The following is a 16,561-nucleotide window of genomic DNA, read 5'->3' as shown; positions in this document are numbered from 1 at the left end:
GCGTTCAACGGACCGCACCCTTGATGGTAGCTAGCTGAAGCGCGGGGTTCGAGGGCGCGCTTCGCGAAGCTACCGTGGTAGCTAGTTTGAAGCTACGGAAGTAGCTTCAAATCCCATAGAGAATAAGGGTTGGAGCCTAATAAGCTACCGGTAGCTTCTGCAAGCTCCCTTCGCCGGAGCTTCAGCGTTAGAGAATACAAGTGGTAGCAAGTAGCTTAATTAAGCATCTTTCCACCAGAAAGCTACCGCGCTTCGAGTTAGAGAATAGACCCCCAGATTCATAAAAGCTCAATTCATACTCGCTACAATAAAACGCGTTCAAATGCAACATATTGGGGAAAAAAGTGGATCGAATTGCACGCATCATCGCGCCGCGGACATTTTTGAAAACCGATTAATGACCGAAGTGGCAACAGAAATCAACCTCAAAAGAGATGGAATTGGGCCTCCTCTATGCAGTCCCTTGCAAATTTTTTTAAAGAAATTGAATTCTATTTTACATGCCATTAGAAATTCTAAAAGATGATATATCATTCCCGTGGCGAAATGGAATAGTCGATATTTTGGAGGACTCGATATTTTGATTTGCTAGCCTTTTTCAATTTTAGCCCGCTGCGCCATGGAAGAAGGAGTAGTATGGCTTCTCCACCCATGACTGTACCGACGACCTTGTACCACGTGACTTGAGCTGTGACGACATAATTGTTATTTGCTCTTCTAACATTTCGGTTGAAGCTAGTCAAATAAAGCCATTTTTGATCGCAACCTAATATTTCTCCTATTTTATCCCTAAATTTACAAGAACATACTCACCGTAATGGAACGCAACAACAACATACTCACCGTTTGATGGAATTTGCAGAACGTCCAGAAGGTTGAAGGGGGAGGATAGATCACATGATTTGTGCCATCTGATCACAGAAGCTAAAAATCGCTGTTTCCGTATCTATGCAGCTTGTGACCTTTGCAGACGATATTTGGCGGGAGTAGGCGTAACCAACGGAAGTGTAATGGGCTGGTAATTGGAGTGGAAGTAGTCTGGTAGTGTGTTTAAAGTGAGTTTGTAACTGCTAGAGGTGGCAAGAGAAACAATAATGGCTTCTAGTAAAGTTCCAAATTCTTTTGTGGCTAATATTATTCCTTTATATATTTATATTTTTAAATATCACTTCCGTTTTGGGTTGCGGTAGTTACATGTTGTTTCCCTCGAACTTGTAAATTTTACAGGACCTATGCAGTGTCTGCGATCTGAACTTGGTGTGTCGACGTTTCATCTCTTGCAAAGTAAACTTTTGCTCTCTTTCCTGGAAGAGGCTGTTGAAAATGGGGGCCTCAGTAGTTCAACTGCCGAGGTGAGTTATTTTGAATGTTTATTCCCTCTCTCTTAATTTTAACGTCGTAATTTTCGAAATTAAAAGAGGTAGGAATTTTCCAGAGAAATTTGGAAAAGCTGTATGTATTAGTCGTTAATGAGTTGCATAAATAACGAATTGCTGAAGAATTGTTTTGTGTATTGAGTTGTACTTTTACACAATACAATGTTCGAATACACCAGTAGTATGCCCTCTTAGTTAACAAATTTACATCAGCGTTAATATGATCTGAAAATATCTGAGTTGTCAATTCTGATTCCAAATTTTGATTCGATATTCAAATGGAACAATGTTGCTCTCATGTTTGCTAATACTTTATTGGTAAGCGCTCAAACGTTCCAGTAATGGTGACATCTAATTAGGTTGCAAAGACATTTCTGTAAGAGGTATGTGTCAATGAAACTTGCTATGATATTGATTCTTCTTTCAACTGTCTTAATGCTGTTGTGTCTGATTACAAGTCGGGATCACGGAACAAACTCCCTTTATTCGGCACACACCGCACACAGGATTACAGTGGTATAGTTAGATACATGAGCACGTGCCAACCAAGCCAGTTCCATAGCTGCTCGCCGGACACCACCTAGTTGCCTTTCGATCCCTCTCCCTGCTGCTATTGCCGCGTATCGATACCTTGCCCTTCGATACTTTGTCGCACGACGTGGAAGCAACTTCATACTCTCTTCCCAACACTCCTCCCCGGCACACTAGAATGATGTTGAGCCCCGGCCATTCTTTGCTGGGATGTCTCAAATCTGCAAAATATCCCTGGAATCCTGCCGATAATAAGGAGAATCAAAGGGAGGTAATTAGATACAGGGATTAGGGGCAGGAATAGGCCCGATTTGGACCCACACACAAATCATAGGTTCATCCGCTCTGGTGGTCTTATAGTTCTTTCACTCCTCCTTTGTCCCACTGGCTGCTGACCCTTTGTGGCCAGTGGAGTCCGCATAGCCAAATTCATTCCACTATGGCCACCCTTCTCTTTGCCCGGGCCATTCAGTTGGTTTGGTGAAGTTAGTGGGAGCGGCGTCCACCACAGGGGGTCGGCAGATGATAGTTTCTGTGGGTGTTTTGCTTTTGATGCTGAGCACTTTCTCAGCTGGTCAACATGCACCATTCGCTCCCCAGTGGGAAGCCGGACCCGATAAGTAGTCTTGCTCAAACACCCTGTTATTTCTCCCCTTAAAAAACGTAACAGACCCGCTATAGGATTCTTTACCAACACTTCCTCAAAAAGGGAGAATTTTAGGAAGGTTCCCATCCCCGCTGGTTTTGCTGGCTCAGCCTTGCCCCTGATGAAACCCCTTCCATCGAAGTGGGGGTTTAGCATAGATAAGAATGACCTCGGTTGGTGCTTAAGAATAAGGGAAGCTGGGGTAACCCTTGATATGGCATTTGGGGTGTTTCTATATACTCCCAGAAAGTTCATAATCATACCTTCCAATTCATCTCTGGTCAGGACCTGTGGAGTCTCTGAAAAATGGTTAACCAACATCTCCACAACCTGTTTACCGAGACTCTCCTTAACTGTGCAGACACCTCATTCTGCTAGGCCATTAGAAGAAGGATGGTAGGGGGAGCTTTTTGTGACCTTGATACCATTTGTCCTACAGAACCCAATGAATTCACTAGATTGAAAAGGCGGACCATTATCCGTGACTAACTCTAGTGGGATACCGAACATGGCCATGAACCCTCTTAACTTTTTAATAGTGCTTTGTGCATTGGTTTTGCTCATTGGCCAGGCTTCGATCCAGCGGGAAAAGCTATCAACCAAAACGAGGATTTCATACCCTTGAAATGAACAAAAATCTAGGTGGACCCGTTCCCATGGTGCATTTGTTTTTGGCCAGGGTACTAAGTATCTTCCCTTACTTTGATTGGCCTGAGTCACCTGGCACGTTTCGCAATTACTAGCCAACTCTTCTATGTCATCATCAATCCTCGGCCACCATACCTTAGATCGGGCCAACAGTTTCATCCTAGCGATGCCCACATGTTGTTCGTGTAGAAGTTTTAGGACATATTCTCTTAAAGCTACTGGAATAACAACTCTATTGCCCCAACACAAGTATCCTTGAGATAAACTCAGCTCTGACCTACGGATGAAGTAAGGTTTTAGGCTCTCCTCGTTCTGTTGAGGCCAGCCCGACAAGGTAAATGTCTTCACTTTTTGCAGTGTTGTATACTGCTCTGTAGATACCTGAATCTCTAACATATTCAAGGGGGATTCAATTTGGAATATACACTCTGTTTCCTCCGTCGTTTCTGTGGGGTGGGGTAACCTAGACAACATGTCAGCATTTTCTACAGTCTTTCCATAGATGACACTGTAGTCGTAAGCCGCGAGGATGATAGCCCATCTCTGCAGCCGTAAGGCTGCCAAGGTTGGGATGCCTACTTCTCCTTAGCACTTGTGCATCTGTTACAATACAAAATTTTTGCCCATACAAATACTTGTGGAACTTCCGTACCCCAAAAATTATGGCTAAGGCCTCTCTCTCAATCTGGGCGTAATTTCTCTTGGCGGCACTCAAGGTAGCAGATGCACATATGATCGGCCTTTCTGACCCCTCAATTACATGGCACAAGACCGCCCCAACACCATAAGGAGAGGCATCTGTGACCAAGTACAAAGGGAGAACTGGGTTGAAATGGACCAGAATGTTGTTTTCCTTTCCTAAGGGACTAGAATAATTGCCCATCCGATGAGGATAACGATAAAAGCTATGACATACAGCTACATTTTGCATTCTAAAAAGAAGAAATTATTGGGGAGGCAGCTCAATTTCTCCTTTCTCCTCTGCCTTGGAGCCTATATTGTCATGGGTGGTTTGAGTGAAGGTACTATACATGCCTGGTGGGTGGTGACTGGCTGGCAACTTTGATCACAGCTGCAAATTCAGGAAATATTATACAAACACTACAGAGACCAAAATAAAAGAGCACGGCATAGGTTTGGGCTTTGTATAAATTTGAGTTGGAAAATCTTAATGATGATGACAAAGTATACAGTGGATACGAAACCCTAGGGCGGGCTTGCTGATTACACTCCTGGGCCAAGGTCTGAAGCGTTAGCTTATCACCTCTGCACCGTAGAAGGGGGAAGACAGGAAGGAAAAAGGAAGGAGGCGCCGCTGCGATAGGAGCCCAATGACGCCTCCTGGGATGGGATAGGGAAGGAAGGGATGGAACGAGGAATCCCGCACCATCACAAAGGTGGGCGGGTCCTACCATCAGCGAAACCTGGAAAACCATTTCTGTGCCAGCGATTTTAGGGGATTAATCTATGAGGAAGAATAATTCAATGATCAAATCGCAAGATGAGTATACTTCGTAAATTCAACTCTTTTCTGATTGTATTGGCAAAAAAGGACATGAATCAGTAAAGACATTACACTGAAATTAGTGTTTATGTATTTATGCCAAGTGAAAGGAAAGGAAATTTTTATAAAAGGTCACCACTATCTGTGTATATATATATCCTCTCTCTAAACACTCATCAGGTATACTTTTGAGGAAAATATGCATTAGAGAATGAAAAGTTACTACTTAGCATTCTACTCGTTTTGTTTCAAACAGTGTCACTGCACTTATTGCCTCATTGACCATGTTATAAAATAAACATTTAGAAACCATGGATGAGAAGATACATTTCCATGAAGAAGTGATACAGCTATAATAACAAAAATCCAATAGGACTGTACCTACAGGTAACAATCCTAGCGAATCTAAGACCCGTGAAGGATTGCTTTCTGCCAGCACCAGCTAAGCTAAATTCGATGGCCATGATCGAATCTTCCGTCTCATAATTCACTAGGTGGCATCTGAGGCAGTATTTCCCTCAGTTATCCACAATTGAACTACCTGTTTAAGAAGAGTGTTAGCATAGGACATTGTTCTTAGTGCCAACATAACATATGACGCGTTGAAATATGCATGTCAAATATTTTGGAATTGCATGTCCTACCATCTTATAAGCAAAAGTTTCATTATTTTAATTGCTCCTCCTACGTCCTTAACTCGGCCTCTGTGGATATATTTAAGAATACTCTATAAGTCAAAATTGTACTGTGTGTTAACTTCTCTTAGGATTCCCACCAGATTAGAAACTCCATTTTCGCAGATGTTAAAAACTCCGAATCAAGGCATCAAATGTTGCGATGCCGACGCGTCAGTGGTAGAGGAACTTATAACCCGGTGGGAATCCTGAAAGAAGTTATTCGCCGGGAAAGCATCAAATCTTTTTTCAAAATTTTACTCACAGTGGAACAGTGGGTGCACTTGGTGAGCTTTACATTACAAGGGTTGCTATCGTTGCTATTTATATTTAGAGTCTTGACAACATAGGGGCTGGAAAATTTTGTCCCTGTGAAAAAAATGCAGTTAACTCATGGACATTTTCGTGTGATGATATTTTACAACTTTTGGCATGAATTATCAAAATGTCCAGAATATTAGAATTAAATATCTCTGTTGTCTCGGAATCTTCTGTGGCATACAGAATTTGTGGATTTCTCCATTTTCTGACCACGAAACGTGGCGATAACCTGGAAAATGGAGAAATCCACGATTAAATATGTCTTTATGACATTATTCTTTATTTGATGATCATAAAACAAGCAATATGTAAATTCTTTGCGTGAAAAAAAATAAATTAGCAATTGTATTAGGATTACTCAGTGTTCATTCTTCCGCGCCTATGTGTGTGACCTTAATGAAATTTTCAAAGAAACTGTCCACATTAATTTTGGTCCTAGAGACTTAAAGTGTGCTCAAAAATTTTTTACTGATGGGAGACTGATTGGACGTACGAGATCAGATATTGTGCGGACGGTAGCCGGTCTGCAGGCAGTTAGAGGATGCACCGGATACTCAGCAGACGTCCTCTGGCATAATTGTGCTGTGTGGGGAGTGAGCAGCCCTAGGGAGCGACAAGTTTGCTAACTTAAACTTAATCACTCATGTTATTGGGGGTAGGGGGTTTTGAGTGGGGGATGAGTAGTATTTCTCCGAATATAGTCCCCCTCTGAATATAGCTTCCCCCCTAATTTTAAGACTTCAGTTTCAGGAAATAATTTAAAAAACACGTTTGAATATAGTCCCCCCTTTACTTTTACAACGGACATTTTTGGAAAAATAAGGGGGGACTATATTCAGACATATGCAATATTAAGGGGAATGGGTTAGGATAGGTAATGTCCCAAATTTATTACCTCCGTCCAATGTCTCTCCTCTGGATACAACACATACTTTGTTTCCCCCATCCCTTACCCCTCCCTGCTCAATCAACCTAATGCTTCCCATTACAACTTCCCATAGTTTAACAAACCTGTCGTCTCCATTTTTTTCATTGTATGTACTTGAAAACAGCTGAAACTGGTTGTTCTATATTAAATAAACTGTGGAAGTCACAAAATCACGTCATTGTTACTCTGGAACCCTTCCACCACATCATAGCTTCTAATTTTGATTTAATCAACAAATGGGACTTGGTGGGGTGGCGGTGGTTATTCATCCAGATGCATATTTGCTTGGTGCACTCTTCAATGTAATTGATTGATTGAATAATGATGGGGCAGAGGTCGCTAGGAGCACTTTGACCTAGGTGGTCCATTTTGCTATCCACCAATAAGTGATTACTCGTAAAGCCCAATATCCTTGCTGAAGCATATCGGGTCATCCACAGGCAAATCCCTGATCTCCATGGGCTCCAAAAATGGTGAGCCTAGGCAGGGGCACAGCTAGGAATTAAGGCTGGGGTGGGTTTAGGTACAACTAATACCTGAGTGTGTGGGGGTATGGCCTACCCACCAGGATAAGCGGTATGTCTGAGATTAATAAATTGCGGAATTTTAAGAAAAACGGTTCAAAATGGTGAGTTTTACGGCTTTCTGAGGGATATTTTATTAATCCTTACACTATTCTATTAGTAATATCAATCCAAAAAATTAAAATGGATTAAAATTAAAAATTTCTCGGAGCTCTGGGGGGGGGGTTTTAACCCCCAAAACCCCCCCTCGCTGCGCCCCTGAGCCCAGGTGCCTACTTCTAGTCCTCATTATGGTGGGGCACTCGCATAGAAGATGGAAGGTTGTTTCCTCCTCATTCTAGCTCCATCTGCATCTAACAGAGTCTGTGATTCCCAAGAAATGCAGATGTCTCATCAAATGGTAGTTTCCAGTGAGTAGGCTTACTTACGGTCCTAAGTTGACCCCTGTTCAAAAGAAGAAGTCTCCTAACTGACCCAGGCACTCCAATGAGTAGTTTGGCCTGTCATCTTTAATGCAATAGGCAGAGCAATACATAATTACAGGACAGGTGGTATACAAATAGAAAACGTTGAAGGAAGTGCAGTAGGGAGAAGAGGAGGATTTGTTGATGACGGGTAAGGATGTGGAACAAAACAGAAGCAGAATTTGCATCTTGGGAGGTTGCGTGGTGAGGATGAAAAAGAGGGCTGGGTGGATCTGAATATTTTGCACTACATAGTCAGTTGTCCTTACGTACTTGAAAGAATGGAGGAGACTGGATTTAGTTTAGTTTGTTCTGATGATTGGGTTGAGGTTTCTCAGGATATTTTTTTAATTTTTCGGGTCGTAGGAAAGAATGTGGTGGTGAAGTTCATTAGTTGGTTGGCTGGATTAGTTTGTTTTGGTGCATGGAGTGTATTTATTGATGGGTGATAGAAGTTTCTTTTTTAGAAGAGGCTCTGGGTTGCCACACTTCACGAGGGCTTAGTGAAGGTTTTGTGTGGCTTGATTATTATTATTCTTTATATATCCTGGGGGTCATTTTTTTGCATGTATAGGACAAGTCAGACAATAAACGATTATTTACACACACCTTGTACATCGAAATCCTTTATTTTTTTTTAAACAAGGGCAAAATATATTTCATGAAAAATATAAAAAGCTGAACAGAATAAAAGAGTTTACAAAGTCATTTAAAAACAAAATTCAGTTGAACATCAGTAGATGCAGTTATGAGAATACAAGGAATATTCCACAAAAAAGAAGAAATTATTAAACAGATTCTTATTTAGCTGGGTTATAAAATATGGAAGAGAATTTATACACTTGATTGCAAGAGGGAAGGAGTTGTACAATAAAACTATAGGGAGGGGGCATTGCTGCCATTCCATCTCCATGCCACTGCAGTGTCATCGTCATGTGTTTGAGTTCCTGTATTTTTATCCTATTTTCAATATGTATATATGTTTGAGTATACACCTAAGGCTACTTGTGTAAATGTGAATTCGATATGCTGCAAAAATATATTTAGATGATATCCTACCTCATTGAAAATTTCTTCTAAGGTGTTAAATTTTTCCAATTTTACTTAAATTTTCAGAAGATGAAGAAGGTATTACTTTTTGGGAATCTGGAAGAATATCTGCATGTTGCTCAGTCTGGAGTTGAGGTTTCAATTGGAAATGGAGCTCTTCTTGGTCTTTTGAAAACCCCAGAATATGAGCTGAGAGTTAAGTTGACAGATGAAGAAAGTCCAGCTGTTCTTAATGAGCTGAGGGGGATCATATTAATGAAAAATGAATTAATATTTCAAACATTTACTCGATACCATCAGAGTGAGTAGAATTAACATTATATTGTTAAATGAGTTTCAATAGTACAAAATTCGATATTTAATTTTTGCCTTCCCTTTATTAGAATTATGCTGATATTTTCCTGAAATACCCATTGAGTTCTATAGGCATGGTATAGTTGTATACCTATTTTCATCATAATTTTATGCAATTTTGAAAAATGATTACAGATGACTCCGCAGAGGTGACTGATGAAAACTTAAACAAGTTACTGGAAAGACTAAAGTTTGCAACAACCACATCATTGATGGAGAATCAGGATAAGGAGATTTCAGAAGTTATCAGAAAATGCCATGAAAAAATCAAAAAATGTGAAGAAATGCTTGTTTTTCTTGTGAAAATCAAATTAAAAGGTGGAGACCCACTGTTCACATCTGTCAAAAGACACAATACTTTAGAAGCTGAGGCTCTTCTGAACAAAAGCAAGTACGTATGTTCCATTTTCAGTTATTTGGTGTCTATCTTCCAGTATGTATTATGGTGGAATTTAACCCATGAACGGCTAGCGTGCCCATATGGGCACAGCTGCAGTGGTCTAAAGAATTTCGTATAAATTCTAACCCAAACATTATACAGCATGCTGTTTTCGCCTAAAATGATTACAATGTATCACTTTATTCGGTTCGTGTGCTTACGGCCAGCATTTATACTAGCAATTGACTGTGGCAGGATAGGTATTCTTACTCACTCTGTTCGAGGAGGCAAAAGAGAAAAAATGGCGATGTGTCTTCAGTAAATGCGATTTTTTTCCCTTCTGTTTTTTATACTCGGTTAAGTATTTAATCTTATCCTCATAATGAATGTTGTCAACTTCGGTTTCTTTTGCAAGCATAGTGATGTCTTTCGTATGAGACAAGGAATTTGAATTTATTTTTGGGTGATCCCATATGGGCACGCTAGCCGGTAGCCGGGGGTGTCTTTTTTGGCGGGTGTCCTTCGCTACAAACGTTGTTATTGGGTCTGTTATCAAATAATTTCGATGTAAAACGCTAAGTTTTTATCAACCTTTCATTTTTTCTTATGTCTCTTGATTTTATAGGCATCAATATTATTTTGTAATATTTCCATTAATTTTTAGTACAAAAAATACATTTTTTACTATTCAACACTTTTATTCATCGTGCTTGCGTTATACTTTACTCAACTATCTAGTATGAAGAATGATAGGGCTATTTTCTACCACTGGTATACATACCCAACAATCAAGGGCATGTTGGAAGGGGAAAGGATGTTTGTTAAATACAATGATGAAGCTCATTGTGAACAGCTTTGTATCGCATATAAAACTTTGTAACAATAAAAAGTAGATTGAACTTTGATCACATCGACCACATTGAACTCGTGGTCAAATTTTCCAACTAAGCTCAATCCCTGGTTGTAAGTCGCAAGGAGACAATCAAGGCGAAAGTCAACAAGCAACCATTTCAAGCTCCGTCAGTTTTTGTCCTGAAAAGGATGGAGGAGACAGTAAAATGACCGAGGCGTACACATAAGCACGAGATGACGTGTCATCCGCTGAGAATATATTCCTCGAAATGAATTTCGCTGAATTTCCGGTAAATTCCTAGTTGAGGTTTCCGAAATGTTCATGACGGAAGAAATTTATTTTTCTCTGTTCTATTCAATTCTTTTCTGAGTGGTTATTGCTGTCTGCAGGAAGAGAATTTTTGGGAGAGTGGCGATGATGTCCGAAACACTGTGGTGTATAATGCCATTCACAAGGTTTCAAAATATAATGAGGGTTTTTCACTGTGCAGCTAATAATCACTACGACAACAGCGAAAAAATAAGCACACTTAGGCCATTAATAAATATGATAAAGTACGTTTGTTCAGAAAACTATGTGCCAACCCCCGAGCTAAAATATCATAAATCCATGATAAAATATTTTGGCAATCATGGCTGCAAACAGTTCATACGGGGTGAACCTATAAGTTTCGGCTTTAAAATATAGTATTGAGTGCTTGAATACTACTCAAGATTACTTGGTGGACTTCAGCATATAGCAGGGACTGAGTGTTGAAAAAAAATAACTACCATACATTCGTAGGTAAATACTCTTCGTCCTTGCTTATCATGTTAGACAATTTACTAGAGCAAGCAATAAATAATTTCCATTTATTTTGACTATTGGTTTACTAGCTTCCCTCTCATAAGTCAGTAAAAATCTCAAGGATATGAGGGCACTGGGAGGGTTCTGAGAAAAAGGATACCCAAAAGTTTCCCAATGATCGAAAAAACAGCTAGCTAAGCAGCCCCGCTGCTCCCATGCTTTCGCACGGGAGAAAGAAAGGAATATTGTTGTTGCTGGATAGAATGACTATTCGGTAGTGACTGTCAAGTCACCTTGCCAATGTGTACACCCACTCACAAAGGTCACGAGATTCCCACGTGTTACCTAAAAAACTCTACAAGTTAGGCAGCCAGCAGTGGTCTCTAGCTACGATATTTAGATGGGCGGAACTGATCCCACGGATCAAAATATCAACAGATACAGGAATGTTATCAGAGAAAAAAATGGTGATGGTCCACATGAAGCTATCTCCTTGATGCTGGCATTGTAAATGCCTGGATCTGTAAGGAAAATTCTGGTTCAAATATACCGCAGTAAGCCTTAGGCGAGAGATTGCACAAGTGTTTTTGTAACGAAGATGTACCTTTCCCAGACCTGGTGGTTGTATTTAACCTTCCCTATCAAGTGCAACTAATCATAGAAAGTCTGATGACATAAGGTATGATGACAGAGATAACCAATTTGTCCCGTTTCATAGACGCCGATTTTCTCATGAAAAATATTCTTCCCGCGCGCGCTCAGAATGTGCTAAGTGCCCAGGTATTTGCCTTTAATGGAATTCTGACTATCATACTCTGCAATTGAAAACCCAATTTATAGTTGCCAAAGATTCTACCAGCAATATAGGACTAATTTTGTTAATAAACTAATTGATAACATGATTTTTTCATTCAATAACTGTTTTCAAAACTGAGTTTTATACTGTTAATTTCTATGGACAGCCAAAAAAATGCTTAAACCTAAAAAATAAAGAATAATGATTTGAAATTACTTCAAATTGTCAAATAAAAGAAGTATTATAGGTAAATGCAAAAATATATGGCGTATCACACGATAAAAATGAGAATTATGATGGTTCGAGCGATTCTTCTGTAGAATGCAGACCGGTGGCCGGAACGGCTAGCGTGCCCATACGGGCACACCCCCTCTAGCAAGAACGAATCAACAGAATTTTAAAACTAAGTGTTTATCTGAATGCTTGGGCAGTAATTAAGCAGTTTATAACGAAAAAACAAAATAAAACTCCGAAAAAAAACTCCGCTGTTTAAGGGTTAATTGATGAAGCAATATCAATGATCTCTTTTTTTGATGAGTCAAGTTGTTATCTGTCGTTATCATCAGATTTTCTATTATGTATATGAGAGATTCCACTCATTGTGGCTGTTTGCATTTTATTGTATCTAGGCCTTTTTCTTGTTATCTTTGTGCAATCCAATGTTTCATTGATAAATAGATTTATTGCCTTCTGCCCAAGGATGTAATACAGAATCGTGTGTTCATTTATTGCCCAAAATTTGTAAATTCATGCATTGTACATACACTGGTAACTACCTTTGATAGATCAAGGATAGATATTAATACAGCATCAAGATAATCAAGTTCTAATTGAGCAGGGTGGTGATGAGAACTCAATTAAACACTGTGATGACCTCTCTAATTGAACGTTCGATCCGGCTGAGTGACCCGAAGAATCTATCTTCAGAAATTATTAAGCTGAAATCCATCCTACGTCTTAATGGCTACGACAACGGAGCTATATCCCGCAATTTTAAAAAGATTATCAACAAGGACAACAGGAACGATTCCCAAGACGCAGAAGATATCATTAACCAAAAGAAAGCCTTCCTCCCCTACGTGAAAGGAACGACGGATAAGATCTGTAACATCCTCTGGAAATTTGACATTAAAGCCATTTTTAAACCGCACGCCCAAGTACGACACCTCCTAGGAAATGCCAAGGATAGGACGCCACTTCAAATGGAAGGAGTACACGAAATTCCCTGCCGATCGTGCGAGAAGAAATACATCGGAGAAACGGGACGAACAGTCAAAACTCAGATAGAAGAACACAAGCGAGCCATTCAACTGGGTTACCCTTCAAAGTCAGCCGTAGCGGAGCACGAAGCCACCGGACATGCAATCGACTTCGAAAAATCAAGAGTCATCGCGAGGATTAAACATTTTAAAACCCGACTCATCCGCGAGGCCATAGAAATAAAGAAAAACAAGAACAAATACAATAGAGATACCAGATTTAGAGTCAGCAATACTTGGAACCCAGTCATCCGCAGCATTTCGTTATCTTCCCCCTCTAGTCCTAACTCCTCACACCCTCCGCCAACCCCTCCCACCTATATAAAAATATATAAAAAGGCAGCAAAAAACCAATCCCAACATTATTCCCTTGAAAATGTGACCAGCAGTCGGTCGCGAAACGTCGGGGCAATCTCCATTACGACACGCGGCATACACCCGTATGCGAGTTATTATTAATCATCATGAGCAGTGAAAGCTTCAATCAAGAAAAATCTGTTTTTGGCTTTACTGATTCTTTGTCTGAGATTATTTTCCATTGAAAATAGATTAGCACCTAATTAATCACTTAAATTTCGTGCTTTTCAAATTTGAAATTTATCCTTAAAGCATCCATAGACCCTTTTACAGAAGCGATACGTTTTTTTGCCAACTTGCATCACTGTTGCTACTGTTTTCCTTGGTTTCCTTGGAATTGAATTGTGCCAACTCTTAATCAGTGACGTCACAGTCAGTTGGGAGATCATGAGATTGAATGGTTTAATCTATGGAGGCAAAATAATTAAAGCTAACATTTAGCTAGCACAGATTTGAACTTATCCTCGGAGAAATCAGATATTTTTGGGATAAGCTTATCCTCCGCTTTCAATATCCTTTTTTCCGATTTCAAGCATTTGGGAAGGGGCTGTCACAGTAGCATTAGTTGCTTAGACTTTACCCATGTAAATCCTTGTTTTCAGTGGCGTATATGAGTAAAATCAGTAGATGTTTTTCTATGCAGTATTACTTAATGCAATAATAGGATAGTTTCCTTCATCAAAGAAAATGATAGTCATTGATTGCGATTCGTTACCCACCATTAGTGTATTCATAATATACAAATTATTTGGTTTTAGAAATACCGGTTTAGACGAATGGCAATGGTCCATTTTTATCCTCATTTGAAAAGAGCCAGATTGGCGCCCATGCGATGCCACTCCACGTGACGTCACAGGGACCTAGTTTCTATACGAGTAGATAAGAGTTTTACATCGTCTGAGATTACCAATGCATGCAATGCATATTAAAACTGGCTAAGGTCGGAAAGTTTACTTCGTTTGATAAGGTATTAATAATCCTTATTTAAGCCAAGCGCTACCAGCCAGCAGGGTACTCAGCTACCCGCTAGCAGCCTGCGTCGTATCAGCGCTCAACTCGCCTCAAGGTCACCTCACAAGCGGCAGCGGGAACCAGAAATACGTCACACGGAGAGATTTCCCGACATTCATACTTACGCATCGCGTTTTCGCGCGCTTGAAAATTTTCACTTTTCATTTAATCGCGAAAAATAGATATCGTCATTTAAAAATCTAAAAGTGTGAAATACGTACTCCAGGAGTAATAATCTTTCGATTTAGGCAATAAAAAAATAATAGGAAACCACCCTATTCGACCTAACCATCACTGTTGTGTCCCTGACTTTGATGGGTGCTTTGCTGGTAAGAACTGGTGCATTTATGTGCATGGCATTTAAAGCAAAACATCCTGGATTACGTGGATATTATGGGAGGTATATATAAAGGAAGGAATCATCGTGAGGGGTCTCATTGTGGAATGAATGCGAGGAAATAGTGACTGCCTATGTCAACGTCAATTTCAGGTAAAATTTCTAAGCGTGTAAGAGCCTCTTCAACATCAGCAAGTCATAAGTCCTGTGGTAGTGATGGTTGACTGTCAATCTGATGTTCCAGACAAACTTTTAGGCTATATCGCCGCTTGCCGCATCTCATGCCGCGAAACGTCAGCAGCCATTGAGAAATTACCCTATAGAGCACCCAAACAGCCTTCACTACCAGCATACGCTGGGAAAGCATCTTTTTTCAATGACTCTTCTGTGGTTTAAGTATGTAAGGATTAGGAGTTTTAGTTCATTACATATTAATATCAATACCATGACTTCTTTTAAAAAGAAATTCTTATTCCTTGGTGGTGGATGTTGTTTCATTAAGTGTGCTAGAACAAGACTTAACTTTGTTCATTATTTTCGATTATTTGTGATTTTCAACTTGTAAACTCCATTCTGAAGTGAATTTTATGCTTTTCCTACAAAATTGCATGCTGGTGGGTTTTTTTTCTGATCATAAGTGGCAGGCCAAGTTGCATATGGCCGGTCAATTGCGATCAATATGAATTTAATGGGAATTAGACGTAACAAATGTGTAAATCTTTGATCGAAAATAATTTTGCTATAACTTCAGATTGCATTTTTTTAAAGTATCTGTTAATATAAGTATTAAATCTAGAAGCAGTATTATCGTCCATATGTATACACTAAAGTGACTTTTTTCTTTGACAGGGAATTACTGGCAGACATTAAGAATGAAATATTTTCGGAGGGAGGCGCATTTGCTTTGGAAATGTTACACAAGAAGCAAAAAGAAGATATGGAAATAAAAAAAATGAAGATTATTCGAATGAGGGAGGAGTTAGCCCAGTATGAAAGTTTAAAGGATGATGGATTTGAAACTATATTAGATGAATACTTGCAGGTTATCAAAGAAAGGAAAGAGAAACAAAAGTGTAAAGAGGATTGTGGTTTGGGACTTCACTACCATAGATAGTGGTGATGTAAATTCATATATTATTTATATTAGATTATTTATTAATATTTCTGTGATGAAAGTGTTACCCTTTTCCTATCCTTTAGTTTTATTATCTTGCATTTTTCCTGAGTAATGATAATATATGCATTAACTTTGCTGAAACTACAATATATAGGGTCTGCTCTGGACATTATATTTTTTTCTGAGTTCCTGGAAAGTGAATTGAATTGATTCTTGTTGATTGCATTACAAAAGAAGGGCAAAGAAAAGCAGATGGAAGAGTAAGTTGAGGGATTTGGCAACTAAAAAGGATGATGTTCTCCCATATGTTGTCTGTGTGTAATGTTTTTTTTCTTTGTGATTAATATTTTCTGCATGCTCTTGTACTTAAAACACTGCTCTTCTTAAGCAATAATAATTATTAAAAATAATGGTCAATCCAGTATGGAAAAAAGTCTTGGCAGTAGCCCATGTCCACAAGGAATATGATATTACACTCTACCTAAGCACTGAATGGCTGACTAGCCAAGAATATTACAGTATGTGCAGGGGTCCTGGCATCCTCCACTATGGCAAACGAGTGAATCGTGGTGAGAGGTGTAGTGTGGTTCTTTATCACTCCACAGTGTTCTTGTGGGCACGCTTTCTAGGATAGGTCAGTCTCCTC

At 39.5% G+C, this 16,561-nt stretch overlaps 1 protein-coding gene across 4 annotated transcripts; it reads left to right on the top strand.

Moving 5' to 3' along the window:
* The first annotated feature begins 736 nt into the window (after positions 1-736).
* Positions 737-16,287, top strand: LOC124168310. 4 transcript variants are annotated; one of them, XM_046546467.1, is made up of 5 exons: positions 737-1,104; positions 1,228-1,352; positions 8,733-8,967; positions 9,156-9,407; positions 15,648-16,287. In XM_046546467.1, the coding sequence occupies exons 1-5, from the start codon at positions 1,095-1,097 to the stop codon at positions 15,743-15,745; spliced, it is 720 nt and encodes a 239-aa protein (XP_046402423.1). In that variant the 5' UTR covers positions 737-1,094; the 3' UTR covers positions 15,746-16,287. The 4 variants fall into 4 exon arrangements, with proteins under 4 accessions (XP_046402423.1, XP_046402422.1, XP_046402420.1 ...); XM_046546466.1 differs by having other exon boundaries at positions 740-1,018; positions 9,156-9,411; XM_046546464.1 differs by having other exon boundaries at positions 740-1,104; positions 9,156-9,411.
* The last annotated feature ends 274 nt before the right edge of the window (positions 16,288-16,561 follow it).

This window comes from Ischnura elegans, chromosome 11, assembly GCF_921293095.1.
Source record: "Ischnura elegans chromosome 11, ioIscEleg1.1, whole genome shotgun sequence".
NCBI lineage: Eukaryota > Metazoa > Arthropoda > Insecta > Odonata > Coenagrionidae > Ischnura > Ischnura elegans.
The sequence above is the reverse complement of the archived record's forward strand: the minus strand, read 5'-3'. Positions and strand labels throughout refer to the sequence as shown.